At 39.3% G+C, this 25,000-nt stretch overlaps 1 protein-coding gene and 16 non-coding genes across 17 annotated transcripts in view; 10 read left to right on the forward strand and 7 right to left on the reverse strand.

Annotated features, from left to right (window-relative positions):
* The first annotated feature begins 1,342 nt into the window (after positions 1-1,342).
* trnak-uuu (transfer RNA lysine (anticodon UUU)) lies at positions 1,343-1,415 on the forward strand. The gene has a single exon. It is a non-coding gene; the product is annotated as a tRNA-Lys (tRNA).
* Positions 1,416-4,317: 2,902 nt separating this feature from the next.
* Positions 4,318-4,390, reverse strand: trnak-cuu (transfer RNA lysine (anticodon CUU)). Its single transcript has one exon. It is a non-coding gene; the product is annotated as a tRNA-Lys (tRNA).
* A 974-nt stretch (positions 4,391-5,364) lies between these two features.
* trnak-uuu (transfer RNA lysine (anticodon UUU)) lies at positions 5,365-5,437 on the forward strand. Its single transcript has one exon. It is a non-coding gene; the product is annotated as a tRNA-Lys (tRNA).
* Positions 5,438-5,676: 239 nt separating this feature from the next.
* trnak-cuu (transfer RNA lysine (anticodon CUU)) lies at positions 5,677-5,749 on the reverse strand. The gene has a single exon. It is a non-coding gene; the product is annotated as a tRNA-Lys (tRNA).
* A 4,475-nt stretch (positions 5,750-10,224) lies between these two features.
* trnak-uuu (transfer RNA lysine (anticodon UUU)) lies at positions 10,225-10,297 on the forward strand. The gene has a single exon. It is a non-coding gene; the product is annotated as a tRNA-Lys (tRNA).
* A 239-nt stretch (positions 10,298-10,536) lies between these two features.
* trnak-cuu (transfer RNA lysine (anticodon CUU)) lies at positions 10,537-10,609 on the reverse strand. The gene has a single exon. It is a non-coding gene; the product is annotated as a tRNA-Lys (tRNA).
* A 381-nt stretch (positions 10,610-10,990) lies between these two features.
* trnal-caa (transfer RNA leucine (anticodon CAA)) lies at positions 10,991-11,099 on the forward strand. Its single transcript has 2 exons — positions 10,991-11,028; positions 11,054-11,099. It is a non-coding gene; the product is annotated as a tRNA-Leu (tRNA).
* A 2,045-nt stretch (positions 11,100-13,144) lies between these two features.
* Positions 13,145-13,217, reverse strand: trnak-cuu (transfer RNA lysine (anticodon CUU)). Its single transcript has one exon. It is a non-coding gene; the product is annotated as a tRNA-Lys (tRNA).
* Positions 13,218-14,895: 1,678 nt separating this feature from the next.
* Positions 14,896-15,004, forward strand: trnal-caa (transfer RNA leucine (anticodon CAA)). Its single transcript has 2 exons — positions 14,896-14,933; positions 14,959-15,004. It is a non-coding gene; the product is annotated as a tRNA-Leu (tRNA).
* Positions 15,005-15,802: 798 nt separating this feature from the next.
* trnak-cuu (transfer RNA lysine (anticodon CUU)) lies at positions 15,803-15,875 on the reverse strand. Its single transcript has one exon. It is a non-coding gene; the product is annotated as a tRNA-Lys (tRNA).
* A 381-nt stretch (positions 15,876-16,256) lies between these two features.
* Positions 16,257-16,365, forward strand: trnal-caa (transfer RNA leucine (anticodon CAA)). The gene is made up of 2 exons: positions 16,257-16,294; positions 16,320-16,365. It is a non-coding gene; the product is annotated as a tRNA-Leu (tRNA).
* Positions 16,366-16,844: 479 nt separating this feature from the next.
* On the forward strand, positions 16,845-16,917 carry trnak-uuu (transfer RNA lysine (anticodon UUU)). Its single transcript has one exon. It is a non-coding gene; the product is annotated as a tRNA-Lys (tRNA).
* Positions 16,918-17,611: 694 nt separating this feature from the next.
* trnal-caa (transfer RNA leucine (anticodon CAA)) lies at positions 17,612-17,720 on the forward strand. Its single transcript has 2 exons — positions 17,612-17,649; positions 17,675-17,720. It is a non-coding gene; the product is annotated as a tRNA-Leu (tRNA).
* Positions 17,721-18,207: 487 nt separating this feature from the next.
* Positions 18,208-18,280, forward strand: trnak-uuu (transfer RNA lysine (anticodon UUU)). Its single transcript has one exon. It is a non-coding gene; the product is annotated as a tRNA-Lys (tRNA).
* Positions 18,281-19,814: 1,534 nt separating this feature from the next.
* Positions 19,815-19,887, reverse strand: trnak-cuu (transfer RNA lysine (anticodon CUU)). The gene has a single exon. It is a non-coding gene; the product is annotated as a tRNA-Lys (tRNA).
* Positions 19,888-20,268: 381 nt separating this feature from the next.
* On the forward strand, positions 20,269-20,377 carry trnal-caa (transfer RNA leucine (anticodon CAA)). Its single transcript has 2 exons — positions 20,269-20,306; positions 20,332-20,377. It is a non-coding gene; the product is annotated as a tRNA-Leu (tRNA).
* Positions 20,378-21,267: 890 nt separating this feature from the next.
* LOC139070670 (uncharacterized) overlaps positions 21,268-25,000 on the reverse strand; it is a 4,651-nt gene continuing 918 nt past the window's right edge. The window contains exons 2-7 of the mRNA XM_070553345.1: positions 24,815-25,000; positions 24,333-24,620; positions 24,083-24,150; positions 23,757-24,010; positions 23,424-23,669; positions 21,268-22,663 (exon numbers count right to left, since the gene is read on the reverse strand). The exon at positions 24,815-25,000 is cut by the window's right edge and continues 15 nt beyond it. Of these exons, the coding sequence (XP_070409446.1) occupies positions 21,988-22,663; positions 23,424-23,669; positions 23,757-24,010; positions 24,083-24,150; positions 24,333-24,620; positions 24,815-25,000 (1,718 nt within the window). The 3' untranslated portion in view covers positions 21,268-21,987. The remainder of the gene's footprint in view (positions 22,664-23,423; positions 23,670-23,756; positions 24,011-24,082; positions 24,151-24,332; positions 24,621-24,814) is intronic.

Raw genomic sequence — 25,000 nt, forward strand, 5'->3', positions numbered from 1 at the left:
ATCTTATTGTAGCCTGTCTAGCTCAGCCGGTAGAGCATGAGACTTTTAGTCTCAGGGTCATGGGTTCAAGTCCCATTTTAGGCATAGATTCTAAAGGCAACATCTGTTCATTCATGTGTAATCTTTCTACTAGTTCTTTTGTGAGAAGAATTGCAGGTGCTGGCATAAGAATTTGGGACTTTATTTGCGTTTTTTCTTAGTGTTGTCTGAGCTTAAAACTTTCCCCAATCGATGGCAACAATTTCTGTTTTTCAAGCAAATGCATTTTGATTCAGGGTAAACTGGTGACACTGCATGAAAACATACTCTGTCAAAAGCCTAAGCGCCCAACGTGGGCCTCGAATCCACGACCCTGAGATTAAGAGTCTCATGCTCTACCGACTGAGCTAGTCAGGCATTTGACAATCTTGACAAGTCTGACAACGTGAGGTGACACTGCTTTGCCATACAGGGTTTGTTGCCCTGGTCCTTCAGATACAACAAATTACTGTAACTCAGTAACAATAAAAGAGCTTTTGAAGTTGAACACTAATCTTCTAAAGATCCAAAGTGTTTTGGGAATGGGTAGAACTTGAATGAAAACAATTGCTTTTGATTGGGCAACTTCATTTCAGACATTTGACCAAATTTACAACTTATCGATTGTATTCATTATCACAGCCAGCAGTCTTACTTGGGATAAGTGGTTCTACAAGGTCAATGAAATAGCAAAGGACAACTTCAGAGGGTAGGTCACAATTAAACCTCTGCAACTTTATTATACCACTCCAATCTTCAGTCAAGATGGCCGAGCGGTCTAAGAAGCCAGACTCAAGCATTGCTTCCATTCCAATATGGGGATTCTGATCTCCAGTAGGAGGCGTGGGTTCAAATCCCACTCTTGGCACATTCATTAACTAGAAACAAAGGTTTATGATTAATTTTATCTCAAGAATAAAGATCTCTGGATGCTATCAAGAGCAATTTATTCAAAGATGGGTGGGTGTATCTTTGGTGTACAGATCTGCAGAAAGACATATGTTGGTCTTTTTCTAAATTTTTTAGAAAAGTGCTTTTCTGTTAACAATGTTGTTATCTAAAATAAAAAAAACTTAAAAATAACTTTTGTGCCACTCATTTGAAGATTTGTGCGCTTATGTGACAAACTTTTTTACAGTGTCATCAACCAATGAATGAATGAATGAAAGAATCTATCTATCTATCTATCTATCTATCTATCTATCCATCTATCTATCTATCTATCTATCTATCTATCTATCTATCTATCTATCTATCTATCTATCTATCTATCTAGCTAGCTATCTGACTATTTTACTCTGTTTCTGTCTGTTATCGTTTTAAAGCCTGACTAGCTCAGCCGGTAGAGCATGAGACTTTTAATCTCAGGGTCATGGGTTCAAGTCCCATGTTAGGCATACATTCTAAAGGCAACATCTGTCTATTCATGTGTAATCTTTCTACTAGTCCTTTTGTGAGAAGAATTGCAGGTGCTGGCATAAGAATTTGGGACTTTATTAGAGTTTTTTCTTAGTGTTGTCTGAGCTTAAAACTTCCCCCAAACTATGGCAACAATTTCTGTTTTTCAAGCAAACGCATTTTGATTCAGGGTAAACTGGTGACACTGCATGAAAACGTACTCTGTCAAAGGCCTAAGCACCCAACGTGGGGCTCGACCCCACGACCCTGAGATTAAGAGTCTCATGCGCTACCGACTGAGCTAGTCGGGCATTTGACAAGCTTGACAAGTTTGACAACGTGAGGTGACACTGTTTTGCCATACAGGGTTTGTTGCCCTGGTCCTTCAGATACAAGAAATTACTGTAACTCAGTAACAATAAAAGAGCTTTTGAAGTTGAACACCAATCTTCTAAAGATCCAAAGTGTTTTGGGAATGGGTAGAACTTGAATGAAAACAATTGCTTTTGATTGGGCAACTTCATTTCAGACATTTGACCAAACTTACAACTTATCGATTGTATTAATTATCACAGCCAGCAGTCTTACTTGGGATAAGTGGTTCTACAAGGTCAATGAAATATCAAAGGACAACTTCAGAGGGTAGGTCACAATTCAACCCTGCAACTTTATTATACCGCTCCATTCTTCTGCCAAGATGGCCGAGCGGTCAAAGGCGCCATACTCAAGCATTGCTTCCATTCCAATATGGGGATTCTGGTCTCCAGTAGGAGGTGTGGGTTCAAATCCCACTCGTGACACATTCATTAACTAGTAACAAAGGTTTATGATTAATTTTATCTCAAGAATAAAGATCTCTGGACGCTATCAGGAGCAATTTATTCAAAGATGGGTGGGTGTATCTTTGGTGTACAGATCTGCAGAAAGCCATATGTTGGTCTTTTTCTAAATTTTTTAGAAAAGTGCTTTTCTGTTAACAATGTTGTTATCTAACATAAAAAAACTTAAAAATAACTACTGTGCCACTCATTTGAAAATTTGTGCGCTTATGTGACAAACTTTTTTAAAGTGTCATCAACCAATGAATGAATGAATGAATGAATCTATCTATCTATCTATCTATCTATCTATCTATCTATCTATCTATCTATCTATCTATCGATCTATCTATCGATCTATCTATCGATCTATCTATCTATCTATCTATCTATCTATCTATCTATCTATCTATCTATCTATCTGACTATTTTACTCTGTTTCTGTCTGTTATCTTATTGTAGCCTGACTAGCTCAGCCGGTAGAGCATGAGAATTTTAATCTCAGGGTCATGTGTTCAAGTCCCATGTTAAGCATAGATTCTAAAGGCAACATCTGTTTATTCATGTGTAATCTTTCTACTAGTTCTTTTGTGAGAAGAATTGCAGGTGCTGGCATAAGAATTTGGGACTTTATTTGCGTTTTTTCTTAGTGTTGTCTGAGCTTAAAACTTCCCCCAATCGATGGCAACAATGTCTGTTTTTCAAGCAAACGCATTTTGATTCAGGGTAAACTGGTGACACTGCATGAAAACATACTCTGTCAAAAGCGTAAGCGCCCAACGTGGGGCTCGAACCCACGAACCTGAGATTAAGAGTCTCATGCTATACCGACTGAGCTAGTCGGGCATTTGACAATCTTGACAAGTTTGACAACGTGAGGTGACACTGTTTTGCCATACAGGGTTTGTTGCCCTGGTCCTTCAGATACAACAAATTACTGTAACTCAGTAACAATAAAAGAGCTTTTGAAGTTGAACACCAATCTGCTAAAGATCCAAAGTGTTTTGGGAATGGGTAGAACTTGAATGAAAACAATTGCTTTTGATTGGGCAACTTCATTTCAGACATTTGACCAAACTTACAACTTATCGATTGTATTCATTATCACAGCCAGCAGTCTTACTTGGGATAAGTGGTTCTACAAGGTCAATGAAATAGCAAAGGACAACTTCAGAGGGTAGGTCACAATTCAACCTCTGCAACTTTATTATACCACTCCAATCTTCAGTCAAGATGGCCGAGCGGTCTAAGAAGCCAGACTCAAGCATTGCTTCCATTCCAATATGGGGATTCTGGTCTCCAGTAGGAGGCGTGGGTTCAAATCCCATTTTTGGCACATTCATTAACTAGAAACAAAGGTTTATGATTAATTTTATCTCAAGAATAAAGATCTCTGGATGCTATCAAGAGCAATTTATTCATAGATGGGTGGGTGTATCTTTGGTGTACAGATCTGCAGAAAGACATATGTTGGTCTTTTTCTAAATTTTTTAGAAAAGTGCTTTTCTGTTAACAATGTTGTTATCTAAAATAAAAAAAAAAACTTAAAAATAACTTTTGTGCCACTCATTTGAAGATTTGTGCGCTTATGTGACAAACTTTTTTACAGTGTCATCAACCAATGAATGAATGAATCTATCTATCTATCTATCTATCTATCTATCTATCTATCTATCTATCTATCTATCTATCTATCTATCTATCTATCTATCTATCTATCTATCTATCTATCTGACTATTTTACTCTGTTTCTGTCTGTTATCTTATTGTAGCCTGACTATCTCAGCCGGTAGAACATGAGAATTTTAATCTCAGGGTCATGGGTTCAAGTCCCATGTTAGGCGTAGATTCTAAAGGCAACATCTGTTTATTCATGTGTGATCTTTCTACTAGTTCTTTTGTGAGAAGAATTGCAGGTGCTGGCATAAGAATTTGGGACTTTATTTGCATTTTTTCTTAGTGTTGTCTGAGCTTAAAACTTCCCCCAATCGATGGCAACAATTTCTGTTTTTCAAGCAAACACATTTTGATTCAGGGTAAACTGGTGACACTGCATGAAAACATACTCTGTCAAAAGCCTAAGCGCCCAACGTGGGGCTTTAACCCACGACCCTGAGATTAAGAGTCTCATGCTCTACCGACTGAGCTAGTCGGGCATTTGACAATCTTGACAAGTTTGACAACGTGAGGTGACACTGTTTTGCCATACAGGGTTTGTTGCCTTGGTCCTTCAGATACAACAAATTACTGTAACTCAGTAACAATAAAAGAGCTTTTGAAGTTGAACACCAATCTTCTAAAGATCCAAAGTGTTTTGGGAATGGGTAGAACTTGAATGAAAACAATTGCTTTTGATTGGGCAACTTCATTTCAGACATTTGACCAAACTTACAACTTATCGATTGTATTCATTATCACAGCCAGCAGTCTTACTTGGGATAAGTGGTTCTACAAGGTCAATGAAATAGCAAAGGACAACTTCAGAGGGTAGGTCACAATTCAACCTCTGCAACTTTATTATACCACTCCAATCTTCAGTCAAGATGGCCGAGCGGTCTAAGAAGCCAGACTCAAGCATTGCTTCCATTCCAATATGGGGATTCTGGTCTCCAGTAGGAGGCGTGGGTTCAAATCCCATTCTTGGCACATTCATTAACTAGAAACAAAGGTTTATGATTAATTTTATCTCAAGAATCAAGATCTTTGGATGCTATCAAGAGCAATTTATTCAAAGATGGGTGGGTGTATCTTTGGTGTACAGAACTGCAGAAAGACATATGTTGGTCTTTTTCTAAATTTTTTAGAAAAGTGCTTTTCTGTTAACAATGTTGTTATCTAAAATAAAAAAAACTTAAAAATAACTTTTGTGCCACTCATTTGAAGATTTGTGCGCTTATGTGACAAACTTTTTTACAGTGTCATCAACCAATGAATGAATGAATGAAAGAATCTATTTATCTATCTATCTATCTATCTATCTATCTATCTATCTATCTATCTATCTATCTATCTATCTATCTATCTATCTATCTATCTATCTATCTATCTATCTATCTATCTATCTATCTATCTATCTATCTATCTATCTATCTGACTATTTTACTCTGTTTCTGTCTGTGATCATTTTGTAGCCTGACTAGCTCAGCCGGTAGAGCATGAGACTTTTAATCTCAGGGTCATGGGTTCAAGTCCCATGTTAGGCATAGATTCTAAAGGCAACATCTGTTTATTCATGTGTAATCTTTCTACTAGTTCTTTTGTGAGAAGAATTGCAGGTGCTGGCATAAGAATTTGGGACTTTATTTGCATTTTTTCTTAGTGTTGTCTGAGCTTAAAACTTCCCCCAATCGATGGCAACAATTTCTGTTTTTCAAGCAAACGCATTTTGATTCAGGGTAAACTGGTGACACTGCATGAAAACATACTCTGTCAAAGGCCTGAGCGCCCAACGTGGGGCTCGAACCCACGACCCTGAGATTAAGAGTCTCATGCTCTACCGACTGAGCTAGTCAGGCATTTGACATTCTTGACAAGTTTGACAACGTGAGGTGACACTGTTTTGCCATACAGGGTCTAGAGCCCTGCGCGGGACTGTTTTCTTCATCCCGCTCCTGCCCGCTCCCGCTGAATTTCTGACCATTACCGCCCGCAACCGCAATGTGTGTGTTACACTCCCGCCCGCACCCGCAGTGTGCATGTCCACTCCCGCCCACAACCGCAACGTGTATGTTACACTCCCGCCTGCACCCGCAGTGTGCATGTCCACTCCTGTCCGCAACCGCAAAGCCTGGAGAAATTATTACCTCACAATAAAAGAGATGTATTGAGTTTGTGTCCTCTCTGGTTCTGGAGAAAACATGTCATTTTATTGGATACGGAAACCACATGAATCCTTGTTTCATTTCTCAGGCCTGCACGTCTTGGTCAGGATTAACCATTTAACGCCGATGCGTCACCAGGATCACCGGTGACACCTCGGCGCATGCGATTTCAAATAACTCCTCACTACTTAAATTATAAAATTCTTAAAAAAAAAAAATAAAGGAGCTACTGTGTGGTGCTTAAAGGAAAATCAAGGCCGTTTCATATTCTATTCTCCTCTGTAATCACGCATTGATCGAGGCCTCTTTTCTAAGAGACCTGAATGAGAAATATTGACACAATCGGCATATAGACAACACAGCGCAGTGACTTTTAATAACTTCGTTCTTATACATGTGTATAAAAAATTTACACAATCACATTGTACATAAAATAGACCGCTTTGCAAAACAAGTACCGTATAAACATGAACAACAGCAGATTTAAAGTTTTTTGCCATATGTTGCAGGTGTTCTGTTTGAAAAAATAAAGTAAAATAAAAACTTTCAAACTTAGGCATGCCGGACAGTAACACAGGCACCTAATTAACAAATAGCAACAGATTGAGTGGCTCAAATAACAATAATAGATAACAAAGATAACTTATAAAAACCAAAAAATTAAATTTACTGATTAATCACTTGGTTGGAATATTGCTGTGAAGGAAGAGAATGTGGCTGACCGACTGCGGTCCCAATCCTGTGCGTCTCTCTTCCAAGATGCGCCCACAGACACTGAATGCGCGCTCTGAAGGCGCACTGGAAGCAGGGATACTGAAAATGAAACGCGCCAGCTTTGAGAGCGCTTGGAAGCGCTCTTTGTTGAACTTCCACCATTGAAGCACGTTGTTTGGGTCTGGGTTGTCAGAGAGCCGGCAGGTGAGATATTCAGAAATTTCATCATCGACCGACTTTGGCGCTGATGCAAATGACGCGTCATCTTCCCAGTCTGCGAATCGTTCTGTGCTTTGCTTTTTGGCTGGTGGTGGCTCATCCTCTGCTGTGGCTGGGACCAGGTCAAACTGCATCTTCTGAATAATATCCTTTGCGCCCTTAAAAAAGGATTTTATTCATATATTAATTAATATTTATTTAAAAAATGGCTCGTGTCATTCATTTAGCTATTATGCCTCTCATTCATTCTTATTTCTCCTTCTATTTTTAAAATTCATTTTAAATATAATTTTAATTATAACTGCATTGCATGCCATTTTCTGTTTTTATAAAAAGCTAGGCAGCATACCTTTAATTACATCTTCTCTTGCGTCTGAGGGCAGCATCCGTAGCAGTCGCATTTTAGGAGTCAGCAGTGTTGCAATCCTGTACATCATGTGGAGAGGGGATGCAGATGTGTCACTGGTGCCCATAAGTTCTTCCAGACGTGAGGCACACACACTGGCGACTTTAGAGAGCAAGGGCTCGTGGGATGCAGCTTGGCAGTGTTCAATGAGTCTCACAGACCACGGCAGTGGAAGTGATGCGCTGGGAGTGGAGTTGTCGGATTCTAGGTCATTAGTAGCATCCTTAAATAACTTAAGAAATGCAACTACTGTTTTCAGAGTGTTTCCATTGATCTGCACAATTCTTTCATATTGGTTATTGCTCAGCAGTAATGTGGAGATTTCCTCATGCTGTTGAAGTATGGAATCCAACATGTCATAATTTGAATTCCATCGGGTCTCGACTGACTGCTTGAGATATTTTTTCAAGTTGTTTTGCAGACCTGAATGTTTTAAATATTTCACCAGTTTTTTTGCATTGGTCAACAGTTCAGACAGCTCAGCAGTTTCATCCAACACACCTGGTGAAAATGCACTAGACAGAGTGACGTTCAGGATGTGTGCGTTGCAGTTCAGCCTTGTGTATCCACGCAGGGCAGCAACTATGTTGGCTCCACGGTCGGTGACAAACACAACACGGCCAGACAGGAGTGTCGCATCTATTCCAAACTCACGGAGTTTCTGGAAGAGCAGGTTCCTGATATTCTCCCCTGTTTTTGACACACCGCTCTCGAACGGAGCAGCAAATAACACCCTGGAAACTAGGTTGAAGTCGTTGTTTGCATAATGGATGGTGCCGGATATAAATGACGTTTTATGATAATCCTCCGTCCAGATATCTGTTGTGATGGCGCATCCGTACGTTTCAATGATGGGCCTTATCTCCGCTGCGACTGACGCCTGCAGCGCTGTTGCTCGCCCCTCGACATGTCTGGATACAGTGGTTGGATGAGGCAAAATATCTTTTACATCAAATTTGCCATATTTATTTAGCCTAGTGAACTAGACCAAATTCTTGCTTTGCAAAGAATGGTCTAGGCATGCTCCATTGGAACCTCAGCAGCTCCTACCAGGACTCTGGCTGGCCAATCACAACTCTCTAGAGGGGTTTCAAACACATAAAGAGCTGTGATTGGTCCATAATGGTGGGCCAATCATAGTGCTCTATCTGCTTAGTGAACAAATCACAGAGCTTTGTCCGCATGGTGGGCCAATCAGGGCACTCTGTATGCCTGGTGGGTGGGATGATGCAACAGAGTGAAACAAGAGTATGTCACATTCATTGTCCAGTGGAATGCGGAGATCATTTGACAGACAACGGTAGAACCCGCCCCACAACCGAGAGCCGTCAATGAAGCGTGGCCAGACTAAATAATACATTTATTTAGTCTGCCTTGCCAGGCTAATATTTAGCGGCAACATTAACAAAATGTTGCGCTATGTCAACAAAGCCTTTCCCGGCAACAAAATCATACGGCCGTATGTCTGCGCAGCACACTTCCACACATTTCTCAGCAGTTTCTTGTTTAATTTGTGCAGGGAGAAGTGGTTTATCCTTGAAAAGCAGCATACTTTGACCGGGGAGAACAGAGCAGGAGTGCCGCCTCAACCCAGAGGTGCCGGATTTGTGTCCGTTGTAGACGAGTATTTTCGCGCATTTGTCGCAACTGACAAAGTCCAATTCGTTTCCAGCTTTGTCACAAACAATTGAGAAACTCCTCCAAATGTCTGACTTGCCTTGCTTGATTTTCGTGTCATAAAGACCTTGTTTTAGCTTCCTTTCAACGTCAGTTGCCGACTCCATCATGCTTATCCCGATCCCGCACTGTTTTTTTTAACCGACCGTTCCCGCCCGCAGCAAAATTCAAACCGCCCGCTCCCGCGAGATTTGTGTTGGGTCCCGCGGGACCCGGCGGGACCCAATCCCAATGCAGCCCTCTACCCTGGTCCTTCAGATACAACAAATTACTGTAACTCAGTAACAATAAAAGAGCTTTTGAAGTTGAACACCAATCTTCTAAAGATCCAAAGTGTTTTGGGAATGGGTAGAACTTGAATGAAAACAATTGCTTTTGATTGGGCAACTTCATTTCAGACATTTGACCAAACTTACAACTTATCGATTGTATTCATTATCACAGCCAGCAGTCTTATTTGGGATAAGTGGTTCTACAAGGTCAATGAAATAGCAAAGGACAACTTCAGAGGGTAGGTCACAATTCAACCTCTGCAACTTTATTATACCACTCCAATCTTCAGTCAAGATGGCCGAGCGGTCAAAGAAGCCAGACTCAAGCTTTGGTTCCATTCCAATGTGGGGATTCTGGTCTCCAGTAGGAGGCGTGGGTTCAATTCCCACTCTTGGCACATTCATTAACTAGAAACAAAGGTGTATGATTAATTTTATCTCAAGAATAAAGATCTCTGGATGCTATCAAGAGCAATTTATTCAAAGATGGGTGGGTGTATCTTTGGTGTACAGATCTGCAGAAAGTCATATGTTGGTCTTTTTCTAAATTTTTTAGAAAAGTGCTTTTCTGCTAACAATGTTGTTATCTAAAATAAAAAAAAACTTAAAAATAACTACTGTGCCACTCATTTGAAGATTTGTGCGCTTATGTGACAAACTTTTTTACAGTGTCATCAACCAATGAATGAATGAATGAAATAATCTATCTATCTATCTATCTATCTATCTATCTATCTATCTATCTATCTATCTATCTATCTATCTATCTATCTATCTATCTATCTATCTATCTATCTATCTATCTATCTATCTATCTATCTATCTATCATCATCTATCTATCTGACTATTTTACTCTGTTTCTGTCTGTAATCATTTTGTAGCCTGACTAGCTCAGCCGGTAGAGCATGAGACTTTTAATCTCAGGGTCATGGGTTCAAGTCCCATGTTAGGCATACATTCTAAAGGCAACATCTGTCTATTCATGTGTAATCTTTCTACTAGTTCTTTTGTGAGAAGAATTGCAGGTGCTGGCATAAGAATTTGGGACTTTATTTGAGTTTTTTCTTAGTGTTGTCTGAGCTTAAAACTTCCCCCAATCTATGGCAACAATTTCTGTTTTTCAAGCAAAAGCATTTTTATTCAGGGGAAACTGGTGACACTGCATGAAAACGTACTCTGTCAAATGCCTAAGCACCCAACGTGGGGCTCGAACCCACGACCCTGAGATTAAGAGTCTCATGCTCTACCGACTGAGCTAGTCGGGCAATTGACAATCTTGACAAGTTTGACAACGTGAGGTGACACTGTTTTGCCATACAGGGTTTGTTGCCCTGGTCCTTCAGATACAACAAATTACTGTAACTCAGTAACAATAAAAGAGCTTTTGAAGTTGAACACCAATCTTCTAAAGATCCAAAGTGTTTTGGGAATGGGTAGAACTTGAATGAAAACAATTGCTTTTGATTGGGCAACTTCATTTCAGACATTTGACCAAACTTACAACTTATCGATTGTACTCATTATCACAGCCAGCAGTCTTACTTGGGATAAGTGGTTCTACAAAGTCAATGAAATAGCAAAGGACAACTTCAGAGGGTAGGTCACAATTCAACCTCTGCAACTTTATTATACAACCCCAATCTTCAGTCAAGATGGCCGAGCGGTCAAAGGCGCCAGGCTCAAGCATTGCTTCCATTCCAATATGGGGATTCTGGTCTCCATTAGGAGGCGTGGGTTCAAAACCCACTCTTGACACATTAATTAACTAGAAACAAAGGTTTATGATTAATTTTATCTCAAGAATAAAGATCTCTGGACGCTATCAACAGCAATTTATTCAAAGATGGGTGGGTGTATCTTTGGTGTACAGATCTGCAGAAAGACATATGTTGGTCTTTTTCTAAATTTTTTAGAAAAGTGCTTTTCTGTTAAAATTGTTGTTATCTAAAATAAAAAAAAACTTAAAAATAACTACTGTGCCACTCATTTGAAGATTTGTGCGCTTATGTGACAAACTTTTTTACAGTGTCATCAACCAATGAATGAATGAAAGAAAGAATCTATCTATCTATCTATCTATCTATCTATCTATCTATCTATCTATCTATCTGACTATTTTACTCTTTTTCTGTCTGTATTGATTTTGTAGCCTGACTAGCTCAGTCGGTAGAGCATGAGACTTTTAATCTCAGGGTCATGGGTTCAGTCCCATGTTAGGCAGAGATTCTAAAGGCAACATCAGTCTATTCATGTATAATCTTTCTACTAGTTCTTTTGTGAGAAGAATTGCAGGTGCTGGCATAAGAATTTGGGACATTATTTGAGTTTTTTCTTAGTGTTGTCTGAGCTTAAAACTCCCCCCAATCTATGGCAACAATTTCTGTTTTTCAAGCAAACACATTTTTATTCAGGGTAAACTGGTGACACTGCATGAAAACATACTCTGTCAAAGGCCTAAGCGCCCAACGTGGGGCTCAAACCAACGACCCTGAAATTAAGAGTCTCATGCTCTACCGACTGAGCTAGTCGGGCATCTGACAATCTTGACAAGTTTGACAACGTGAGGTGACACTGTTTTGCCATTCAGGGTTTGTTTCCCTGGTCCTTCAGATACAACAAATTACTGTAATTCAGTAACAATAAAAGAGCTTTTGAAGTTGAACACCAATCTTCTACAGATCCAAAGTGTTTGGGAATGGGTAGAACTTGAATGAAAACAATTGCTTTTGATTGGGCAACTTCATTTCAGACATTTGACCAAACTTACAACTTATCGATGGTATTCATAATCACAGCCAGCAGTCTTACTTGGGATAAGTGGTTCTACAAGGTCAATGAAATAGCAAAGGACAACTTCAGAAGGTAGGTCACAATTCAACCTCTGCAACTTTGTTATACCACACCAATCTTCAGTCAAGATGGCCAAGCGGTCAAAGGAGCCAGACTCAAGCATTGCTTCCATTCCAATATGGGGATTCTGGTCTCCAGTAGGAGGCGTGGGTTCAAATCCCACTCTTGACACATTCATTAACTAGTAACAAAGGTTTATGATTAATTTTATCTCTAGAATAAAGATCTCTGGACGCTATCAAGAGCAATTTATTCAAAGATGGGTGGGTGTATCTTTGGTGTACAGATCTGCAGAAAGACATATGTTGGTCTTTTTCTAAATTTTTTAGAAAAGTGCTTTTCTGTTAACAATGTTGTTATCTAACATAAAAAAAACTTAAAAATAACTACTGTGCCACTCATTTGAAGATTTGTGCGCTTATGTGACAAACTTTTTTACAGTGTCATCAACCAATGAATGAATGAATGAAAGAATCTATCTATCTATCTATCTATCTATCTATCTATCTATCTATCTATCTATCTATCTATCTATCTATCTATCTATCTATCTATCTATCATCTATCTATCTATCTATCTATCTATCTATCTATCTATCTGACTGTTTTACTCTGTTTCTGTCTGTTATCATTTTGTAGCCTGACTAGCTCAGCCGGTAGAGCACGAGACTTTAAATCTCAGGGTCATGGGTTCAAGTCCCATGTTAGGCATAGATTCTAAAGGCAACATCTATTTATTCATGTGTAATCTTTCTGCTAGTTCTTTTGTGAGAAGAATTGCAGGTGCTGGCATAAGAATTTGGGACTTTATTTGCGTTTTTTCTTAGTGTTGTCTGAGCTTAAAACTTCCCCCAATCGATGGCAACATTTTCTGTTTTTCAAGCAAACGCATTTTGATTCAGGGTAAACTGGTGACACTGCATGAAAACATACTCTGTCAAAGGCCTAAGCGCCCAGCGTGGGGCTCGAACCCACGACCCTGAGATTAAGAGTCTCATGCTCTACCGACTGAGCTAGTCGGGCATTTGACAATATTGACAAGTTTGACAACGTGAGGTGACACTTTTTTGCCATACAGGCTTTGTTGCCCTGGTCCTTCAGATACAACAAATTACTGTAACTCAGTAACAATAAAAGAGCTTTTGAAGTTGAACACCAATCTTCTAAAGATCCAAAGTGTTTTGGGAATGGGTAGAACTTGAATGAAAACAATTGCTTTTGATTGGGCAACTTCATTTCAGACATTTGACCAAACTTACAACTTATCGCTTGTATTCATTATCACAGCCAGCAGTCTTACTTGGGATAAGTGGTTCTACAAGGTCAATGAAATAGGAAAGAACAACTTCAGAGGGTAGGTCACAATTCAACCTCTGCAACTTTATTATACCACTCTAATCTTCAGTCAAGATGGCCGAGCGGTCAAAGGCGCCAGACTCAAGCATTGCTTCCATTCCAATATGGGGATTCTGATCTACAGTAGGAGGCGTGGGTTCAAATCCCACTCTTGACACATTCATTAACTAGTAATAAAGGTTTATGATTAAATTTATCTCAAGAATAAAGATCTCTGGACGCTATCAGGAGCAATTTATTCAAAGATGGGTGCGTGTATCTTTGGTGTACAGATCTGCAGAAAGACATATGTTTGTCTTTTTCTAAATTTTTTAGAAAAGTGCTTTTCTGTTAACAATGTTGTTATCTAAAATAAAAAAAACTTAAAAATAACTACTGTGCCACTCATTTGAAGATTTGTGCGCTTATGTGACTAACTTTTTTACAGTGTCATCAACCAATGAATGAATGAAAGAAAGAATCTATCTATCTATCTATCTATCTATCTATCTATCTATCTATCTATCTATCTATCTATCTATCTATCATCTATTTATCTGTCTGACTATTTTACTCTGTTTCTGTCTGTAATCATTTAGTAGCCTGACTAGCTCAGCCGGTACAGCATGAGAATTTTAATCTCAGGGTCATGGGTTCAAGTCCCATGTTAGGCATAGATTCTTAAGGCAACATCTGTCTATTCATGTGTAATATTTCTACTAGTTCTTTTGTGAGAAGAATTGCAGGTGCTTGCATACGAATTTGGGACTTTATTTGAGTTTTTCTTAGTGTTGTCTGAGCTTAAAACTTCCCCCAATCCATGGCAACATTTTCTGTTTTTCAAGCAAACGCATTTTGATTCAGGGTAAACTGGTGACACTGCATGAAAACATACTCTGTCAAAGGCCTAAGCGCCCAACGTGGGGCTCAAACCCACGACCCTGAGATTAAGAGTATCGTGCTCTACCGACTGAGCTAGTCGGGCATTTGACAATCTTGACAAGTTTGACAACGTGAGGTGACACTGTTTTGCCATACAGGGTTTGTTGCCCTGGTCCTTCAGATACAACAAATTACTGTAACTCAGTAACAATAAAAGAGCTTATGAAGTTGAACACCAATCTTCTAAAGATCCAAAGTGTTTTGGGAATGGGTAGAACTTGAATGAAAACAATTGCTTTTGATTGGGCAACTTCATTTCAGACATTTGACCAAACTTACAACTTATCGATTGTATTCATTATCACAGCCAGCAGTCTTACTTGGGATAAGTGGTTCTACAAGGTCAATGAAATAGCAAAGGACAACTTCAGAGGGTAGGTCACAATTCAACCTCTGCAACTTTATTATACTACTCCAATCTTCAGTCAAGATGGCCGAGCGGTCAAAGGCGCCAGACTCAAGCATTGCCTCCATTCCAATATGGGGATTCTGGTCTCCAGTAGGAGGCGTGGGTTCAAATCCCACTCTTGACACATTCATTAACTAGTAACAAAGGTTTATGATTAATTTTATCTCAAGAATAAAGATCTCTGGACGCTATCAGGAGCAATTTATTCAAAGATGGGTGGGTGTATCTTTGGTGTGCAGATCTGCAGAAAGACATATGTTGGTCTTTTTCTAATTTTTTTAGAAAAGTGCTTTTCTGTTAACAATGTTGTTATCTAACATAAAAAAACTTAAAAATAACTACTGTGCCACTCATTTGAAGATTTGTGCGCTTATGTGACAAACTTTTTTACAGTGTCATCAACCAATGAATGAATGAATGAAAGAATCTATCTATCTATCTATCTATCTATCTATCTATCTATCTATCTATCTATCTATCTATCTATCTATCTATCTATCTATCTATCTATCTATCTATCTATAATCTATCTATCTATCTATCTATCTATCTATCTATCTATCTATCTATCTGACTCTTTTACTCTGTTTCTGTCTGTTATCTTATTGTAGCCTGACTAGCTCAGCCGGTACAGCATGAGACTTTTAATCTCAGGGTCATGGGTTCAAGTCCCATGTTAGGCATAGATTCTAAAGGCAACATCTGTTTATTCATGTGTAATCTTTCTACTAGTTCTTTTTTGAGAAGAATTGCAGGTGCTGGCATAAGAATTTGGGACTTTATTTGCATTTTTTCTTAGTGTTGTCTGAGCTTAAAACTTCCCCCAATCGATGGCAACAATTTCTGTTTTTCAAGCCAATGCATTTTGATTCAGGGTAAACTGGTGACACTGCATGAAAACATACTCTGTCAAAGGCCTAAGCGCCCAACGTGGGGCTCGAACCCACGACCCTGAGATTAAGAGTCTCATGCTCTACCGAATGAGCTAGTCGGGCATTTGACAATTTTGACAAGTTTGGCAACGTGAGGTGACACTGTTTTGCCATACAGGGTTTGTTGCCCTGGTCCTTCAGATACAACAAATTACTGTAACTCAGTAACAATAAAAGAGCTTTTGAAGTTGAACACCAATCTTCTAAAGATCCAAAGTGTTTTGGGAATGGGTAGAACTTGAATGAAAACAATTGCTTTTGATTGGGCAACTTCATTTCAGACATTTGACCAAACTTACAACTTATCGATTGTATTAATTATCACAGCCAGCAGTCTTACTTGGGATAAGCGGCTCTACAAGGTCAATGAAATAGCAAAGGACAACTTCAGAGGGTAGGTCACAATTCAACCTCTGCAACTTTATTATACCACTCCAATCTTCAGTCAAGATGGCCGAGCGGTCAAAGGCGCCAGACTCAAGCATTGCTTCCATTCTAATATGGGGATTCTGGTCTCCAGTAGGAGGTGTGGGTTCAAATCCCACTCTTGACACATTCATTAACTAGTAGCAAAGGTTTATGATTAATTTTATCTCAAGAATAAAGATCTCTGGACGCTATCAGGAGCAATTTATTCAAAGATGGGTGGGTGTATCTTTGGTGTACAGATCTGCAGAAAGACATATGTTGGTCTTTTTCTAAATTTTTTTGAAAAGTGCTTTTCTGTTAACAATGTTGTTATCTAACATAAAAAAAAACTTAAAAATAACTACTGTGCCACTCATTTGAAAATTTGTGAGCTTATGTGACAAACTTTTTTACAGTGTCATCAACCAGTGAATGAATGAATGAAATAATCTATCTATCTATCTATCTATCTATCTATCTATCTATCATCTATCTATCTATCTATCTATCTATCTATCTATCTATCTATCTATCTATCATCTATCTATCTATCTATCTATCTATCTATCTATCTATCTATCTATCTGACTCTTTTAATCTGTTTCTGTCTGTTATCTTATTGTAGCCTGACTAGCTCAGCCGGTAGAGCATGAGACTTTTAATCTCAGGGTCATGGGTTCAAGTCCCATGTTAGGCATAGATTCTAAAGGCAACATCTGTTTATTCATGTGTAATCTTTCTACTAGTTCTTTTTTGAGAAGAATTGCAGGTGCTGGCATAAGAATTTGGGACTTTATTTGCATTTTTTTCTTAGTGTTGTCTGAGCTTAAAACTTCCCCCAATCGATGGCAACAATTTCTGTTTTTCAAGCCAACGCATTTTGATTCAGGGTAAACTGGTGACACTGCATGAAAACATACTCTGTCAAAGGCCTAAGCGCCCAACGTGGGGCTCAAACCCACGACCCTGAAATTAAGAGTCTCATGCTCTACCGAATGAGCTAGTCGGGCATTTGACAATCTTGACAAGTTTGACAACGTGAGGTGACACTTTTTTGCCATACAGGGTTTGTTGCCCTGGTCCTTCAGATACAACAAATTACTGTAACTCAGTAACAATAAAAGAGCTTTTGAAGTTGAACACCAATCTTCTAAAGATCCAAAGTGTTTTGGGAATGGGTAGAACTTGAATGAAAACAATTGCTTTTGATTGGGCAACTTCATTTCAGACATTTGACCAAACTTACAACTTATCGATTGTATTAATTATCACAGCCAGCAGTCTTACTTGGGATAAGCGGCTCTACAAGGTCAATGAAATAGCAAAGGACAACTTCAGAGGGTAGGTCACAATTCAACCTCTGCAACTTTATTATACCACTCCAATCTTCAGTCAAGATGGCCGAGCGGTCAAAGGCGCCAGACTCAAGCATTGCTTCCATTCTATTATGGGGATTCTGGTCTCCAGTAGGAGGTGTGGGTTCAAATCCCACTCTTGACACATTCATTAACTAGTAACAAAGGTTTATGATTAATTTTATCTCAAGAATAAAGATCTCTGGACGCTATCAGGAGCAATTTATTCAAAGATGGGTGGGTGTATCTTTGGTGTACAGATCTGCAGAAAGACATATGTTGGTCTTTTTCTAAATTTTTTTGAAAAGTGCTTTTCTGTTAACAATGTTGTTATCTAACATAAAAAAAACCTTAAAAATAACTACTGTGCCACTCATTTGAAAATTTGTGCGCTTATGTGACAAACTTTTTTACAGTGTCATCAACCAGTGAATGAATGAATGAAATAATCTATCTATCTATCTATCTATCTATCTATCTATCTATCTATCTATCTATCTATCTATCTATCTATCTATCATCTATCTATCTATCTATCTATCATCTATCTATCTATCTATCTATCTATCTATCTATCTATCTATCTATCTATCTGACTCTTTTAATCTGTTTCTGTCTGTTATCTTATTGTAGCCTGACTAGCTCAGCCGGTAGAGCATGAGACTTTTAATCTCAGGGTCATGGGTTCAAGTCCCATGTTAGGCATAGATTCTAAAGGCAACATCTGTTTATTCATGTGTAATCTTTCTACTAGTTCTTTTTTGAGAAGAATTGCAGGTGCTGGCATAAGAATTTGGGACTTTATTTGCGTTTTTTCTTAGTGTTGTCTGAGCTTAAAACTTCCCCCAATCGATGGCAACAATTTCTGTTTTTCAAGCAAACGCATTTTGATTCAGGGTAAACTGGTGACACTGCATGAAAACATACTCTGTCAAAGGCCTAAGCCCCCAATGTGGGGCTCGAACCCACGACTCTGAGATTAAGAGTCTCATGCTCTACCGACTGAGCTAGTCGGGCATTTGACAATCTTGACAAGTTTGACAACGTGAGGTGACACTTTTTTGCCATACAGGGTTTGTTGCCTTGGTCCTTCAGATACAAGAAATTACTGTAACTCAGTAACAATAAAAGAGCTTTTGAAGTTGAACACCAATCTTCTAAAGATCCAAAGTGTTTTGGGAATGGGTAGAACTTGAATGAAAACAATTGCTTTTGATTGGGCAACTTCATTTCAGACATTTGACCAAACTTACAACTTATCGATTGTATTCATTATCACAGCCAGCAGTCTTACTTGGGATAAGTGGTTCTACAAGGTCAATGAAATAGCAAAGGACAACTTCAGAGGGTAGGTCACAATTCAACCTCTGCAACTTTATTATACCACTCCAATCTTCAGTCAAGATGGCCGAGCGGTCAAAGGCGCCAGACTCAAGCATTGCTTCAATTCCAATATGGGCATTCTGTTCTCCAGTAGGAGGTGTGGGTTCAAATCCCACTCTTGACACATTCATTAACTAGTAACAATTGTTTATGATTAATTTTATCTCAAGAATAAATATCTCTGGACGCTATCAGGAGCAATTTATTCAAAGATGGGTGGGTGTATCTTTGGTGTACAGATCTGCAGAAAGACATATGTTGGTCTTTTTCTAAATTTTTTAGAAAAGTGCTTTTCTGTTAACAATGTTGTTATCTAACATTAAAAAAACTTAAAAATAACTACTGTGCCACTCATTTGAAAATTTGTGCGCTTATGTGACAAACTTTTTTACAGTGTCATCAACCAATGAATTAATGAATGAAAGAATCTATCTATCTATCTATCTATCTATCTATCTATCTATCTATCTATCTATCTATCTATCTATCTATCTATCTATCTATCTGACTATTTTACTCATTTTCTGTCTGTTATCTTATTGTAGCCTGACTAGCTCAGCCGGTAGAGCATGAGAATTTTAATCTCAGGGTCATGGGTTCAAGTCCCATGTTAGGCATAGATTCTAAAGGCAACATCTGTTTATTCATGTGTAATCTTTCTACTATTTCTTTTGTGAGAAGAACTGCAGGTGCTGGCATAAGAATTTGGGACTTTATTTGCGTTTTTTCTTAGTGTTGTCTGAGCTTAAAACTTCCCCCAATCGATGGCAACAATTTCTGTTTTTCAAGCAAACGCATTTTGATTCAGGGTAAACTGGTGACACTGCATGAAAACATACTCTGTCAAAAGCCTAAGCGCCCAATATGGGGCTCGAACCCACGACCCTGAGATTAAGAGTCTCATGCTCTACCGACTGAGCTAGTCGGGCATTTGACAATCTTGACAAGTTTGACAACGTGAGGTGACACTGTTTTGCCATACAGGCTTTGTTGCCCTGGTCCTTCAGATACAACAAATTACTGTAACTCAGTAACAATAAAAGAGCTTTTGAAGTTGAACACCAATCTTCTAAAGATCCAAAGTGTTTTGGGAATGGGTAGAACTTGAATGAAAACAATTGCTTTTGATTGGGCAACTTCATTTCAGACATTTGACCAAACTTACAACTTATCGATTGTATTCATTATCACAGCCAGCAGTCTTACTTGGGATAAGTGGTTCTACAAGGTCAATGAAATAGCAAAGGACAACTTCAGAGGGTAGGTCACAATTCAACCTCTGCAACTTTATTATACCACTCCAATCTTCAGTCAAGATGGCCGAGCGGTCAAAGGCGCCAGACTCAAGCATTGCTTCCATTCCAATATGGGGATTCTGGTCTCCAGTAGGAGGTGTGGGTTCAAATCCCACTCTTGACACATTCATTAACTAGTAACAAAGGTTTATGATTAATTTTATCTCAAGAATAAAGATCTCTGGACGCTATCAGGAGCAATTTATTCAAATATGGGTGGGTGTATCTTTGGTGTACAGATCTGCAGAAAGACATATGTTGGTCTTTTTCTAAATTTTTTAGAAAAGTGCTTTTCTGTTAACAATGTTGTTATCTAAAATAAAAAAAACTTAAAAATAACTACTGTGCCACTCATTTGAAGATTTGTGCGCTTATGTGACAAACTTTTTTACAGTGTCATCAACCAATGAATGAATGAATGAAAGAATCTATTCATCTATCTATCTATCTATCTATCTATCTATCTATCTATCTATCTATCTATCTATCTATCTATCTATCTATCTATCTATCTATCTATCTATCTATCATCTATCTATCTTTCATCTATCTATCTATCTGACTATTTTACTCTGTTTCTGTCTGCAATCATTTTGTAGCCTGACTAGCTCAGCCGGTAGAGCATGAGACTTTTAATCTCAGGGTCATGGGGTCAAGCCCATGTTAGGCATAGATTCTACAGGCAACATCTGTCTATTCATGTGTAATCTTTCTACTAGTTCTTTTGTGAGAAGAATTGCAGGTGCTGGCATAAGAATTTGGGACTTTATTTGCGTTTTTTCTTAGTGTTGTCTGAGCTTAAAACTTCCCCCAATCGATGGCCACAATTTCTGTTTTTCAAGCAAACGCATTTTGATTCAGGGTAAACTGGTGACACTGCATGAAAACATACTCTGTCAAAGGCCTGAGCGCCCAATATGGGGCTTGAACCCACGACCCTGAGATTAAGAGTCTCATGCTCTGCTGACTAGCGCCAAGGCTTGCGCGCATAAGTCTCACAATCGATTTTGGTAGTAGTTATTGTTGGTGTGCTGTTGAGTGCGATGCAGCGGGTTCGAGTCCCGCTCGGAGCATTCTTGACACCTTAATTAACAATGCTCCGTGAACTATGTAGGCGTTTTTATAAATAAATTTCAAGCAAAAGTAAACGCATAAAAACTGATAAAATAAATGAATGAGCTTTAATATAATTCTATTTACATGCCACTGAATTAAAATGTCAAGTTTCCTGAACCCCTGATTCTAATTAGTTTCAAAACCCTCTATGGCAATGAAAACATACTCATTCCAGGTGTTTATTAATTTCCACCTTTTCAGATCTATCTACTCACCTTGGCTGAACCAAAATAAAATACAATCTACCATAATTCAATTAATTCTAACTCAAAATCACAACAGTGTACACAGGCCCTTTCATTTTGTTTCAATGTCCTCCTACATCTGCAAATGAAATCACAGCAGAGAGAGGAGAAACCTTTCTGAGCTGCAATCTGTAGTTTTCTTAATAAAATTCAAAGATAAACCTTTTTTCTGCCCCTGTCAGGATATGAACTTACTGGTACTGTGTTCACCAGAACCTTTACTATTTGACACCAACAGGACATATTTTGATTAGTCTAATTAAAGAAAAACAAGAAAATACAAAAACTCACACTTGTTTATTTTACAAACAGGCTAAAAAACAAACAGTAAACACACAAACATCAAAAACAGAAAAAATGAAGCTATTTACATTTAAGATTTTTTTTTACCATAGCCACGTGCAGCCATTTCAGCTCTCCAGTCTTCAAAAGTCTGGTTTGCAGTCTCTTCACAGTACCAGTTCCCAAAATACTGTTTATGGCAGGATGGCTTTCTTTCTTTTTGGCACTTCTTGCAAACTATTGTGTCTTTTTTTTTTACATATTTTCGTGTCTGTAGTCCAGCCTGCTCCTCTTTTTCCTTCCTCTTCCTGTACTGCTGTGTGGTGTAGGGTACATGTGGTGTCTGGCTTTTAGGTGCTGATGGCCCAGCCACAACAGGGTACACTGGCACAGAGGGAGTCGGAGCACAGATAAACTGTGGCAGGATGGGTTGAGGAAGTGGCTGGATCGGAATAAAAGAAGGTACAGAATAGGTGGGACCAGATGAGGTTGCTGGTGGAAAAATTTCCACAGACAACTGTCCTGTGTTCTGTGGCTGAGGCTGAGGTGGGCACTGTGCTCTATCTGACTTTTTGATTTTCAGTTTTGCCGTTCCAGCCGTGTCGGGATGAAGGACGAAGGTGTAAGGTTTGTGTGATGGAGCAGGTTGAATGGCTTTGTGCTGTGGTGCTGACTGCTGACTGGTTTCACCGGAAATGGCTGGCTTTGGTGCCAGAATGCCCTGTTCAAGAATGTCTTTCTCCTGTGCCCGGGTGCGTCTGCAATACCTGCATATGAAATAAATAGAATAGCTGATTTTAATTTCAAGGAATAATGTTCTTATCGATATTACAGATTCTGTGATGTTTGTGAAATACAAACCAACTAATATTCTGTCCTGTTTTTAAAGTCACTCAGATTTTATCACTGAAGTTAATAGTTTGTCATATCCCAGCAGTCATGAAGTTGTTGGCTTGCTTCTCTCTCTACTGATTCTCATCTTCTTCATTTTCTCTCCAGCAGAGGAGTCCCTGACACCAGTCCCAGTCTCTGTAGCTGAGTCTCATCTACTTATCTGAGAGGCCAGTTGGTTAGTCATTACGGTAAAATCAGAAAACCCTCAGGTAAGTACTCTGCAGTCAACTAACTTTCTGTTCACTCATGCTTCCAGAGTAACGCTGATGCAGCATAAGACTGCATTACCTACCCATCTCAGCTGGAAACCCCCTCTTCCAATCCGATGGTGATTCCTGCCACCACTGCCGGGTCACACAAGGACACTGTAAGCCATCCTTTGACCCCTTTAAAGATTACAAATAATTTGTGGATCCATCTAATCTTCACCCTTCTCTCTCACACCCCCCTGAGCAGACCGTACCTCCAGCGGAGTGAGCACTCCAAGTGAATTATCATTACTCCACTGATCCTCCTGGGGAGTACTATTTGTGTATCTCGCTTGTGAATAAAACTTCTTTAAGTTATTCTGTTTGTCTCTGGGTCAGCTAATTTGAGTCCATCATTATCCATCATGACACAGTTTTAACTCACCACTGTGTGAGGGTTGTTTTGTTGACTTCTGGCAACTGTATGGTCGTCTCCTCCATGATGGTGATGTTGTTCAGGATGCACTCTCTAATGTGCTTGTAAGCACGAATGATGAGGGTCCACCTTGAAAATGCCACACCTTCCACTCTCTTTGGGTTTGGATAAGCCATGCAGAGCTGGACAAAAATGGCCTCAACAATCCGGTTGCAATCTGGCCACTGTCCAGGAATGCGTGCTCCAGAATAGCACCTAGGAGGACAAAGGCAAGAAAAATGGACTCAGGCAAGATCTGTAGAAGAATATGCATCAGTGGCTGAACAGCTGTGACCAACATACCGCTTTGTCGACTCCACGCCTGGTGCAACAATTTTTTTTGTTGCTCTAAAACGGCCTTTGTTCAGGGTTGTTTGGTGGCGTGGAGAAAAAACGGTGCGCTCCTTGTCGTGCTCTGACAATCTCTTCCAAAGAGCAACAATGTTATTGGACTCTTCAAGGGTGAGAGCCAGGCTGTGCTCTCTCAGATTGAAGAGTGCTTCAGCCAAATCCTGCACAGCTCTGAAACCTTCGGTGTTGTCGGGGCCAACGGAGTCCTAAATGATACGTTTGTTACGTATTTATAAGAAAAAAAATGGGCAAAAGTAGCCAAATCATATCTAACTTACCTGTCTCCTTGATGTCCCTGGAATAGTGTCATCAGAGTGGAAATCAGGCAGCCTTGATGGAGATGCAGCTAAACATAAATATCAAAACCTTTTATTAAACACACATACACACACACACTTTCAGACACAGGTTTATAGAACAAAATTAATCAGTAACCTGGTTCTAAAGTCACTTATGTCACTTTACATAATAAAAGAAACCATCTTGACTTTCCCATTTATGTGATATTTGGGCATGAACATCACTCACTTTCTTCCAGGTCATCCACAGGAGCATGTTTAACTTCCACAGCTGGTATCTCTAGGAAGGGTTCAGATGCAGGTGATGTTAAGAAGTCATGTGAACAGGCAGGTTGAGGAGTCTGGAGCGTGGTTTCCAAGATGGGAACTGTGAGATCCACAAAAACCTCAGACTCTTCAAAGCCCTCATCTTCTGCCACAGCTACGTCTTCTGTCTCCAAAGCTGCAATTGCCACTCTGCGGTCCTCAAGAACATCTCCTGTTTGGTTGTAGAGATACTCGACCCCAATGAGTTCCCCTGAAAGCAATCAAAAATCAGCTTTAACTTTAATTAACGTTTGTTTTAACTTTAACTCACTGTCATGACACAATTTCAGCAAACAAACACATTGTTGACTTTTAATTAGCTAGCATGAAATATTAATCTAATCAGAGCTTGGTCAAAGCTGAACTCCGTCTCCTCTGACTGGTGCATCAGCTCTGCTAACACACCTGTGTACGCCTGTGGCCCTGTGTAATTCACACAGCTCTTCCCGAGGACTTCCTGTGACAGCTGGTTTGCAGCATGCCTCAGGAGGCCGCTGTAGGAGTGAGGCTCTGATCTTCCTTCTGCTGACATGCTCCTGTCTTCGTTCCACCTGGCCAAGCCATCCAACAGGTATGCCTGAAAAAAGGTGT

The sequence above is a fragment of the Nothobranchius furzeri genome, chromosome 7 (genome assembly GCF_043380555.1).
Source record: "Nothobranchius furzeri strain GRZ-AD chromosome 7, NfurGRZ-RIMD1, whole genome shotgun sequence".
NCBI classification, from domain to species: domain Eukaryota; kingdom Metazoa; phylum Chordata; class Actinopteri; order Cyprinodontiformes; family Nothobranchiidae; genus Nothobranchius; species Nothobranchius furzeri.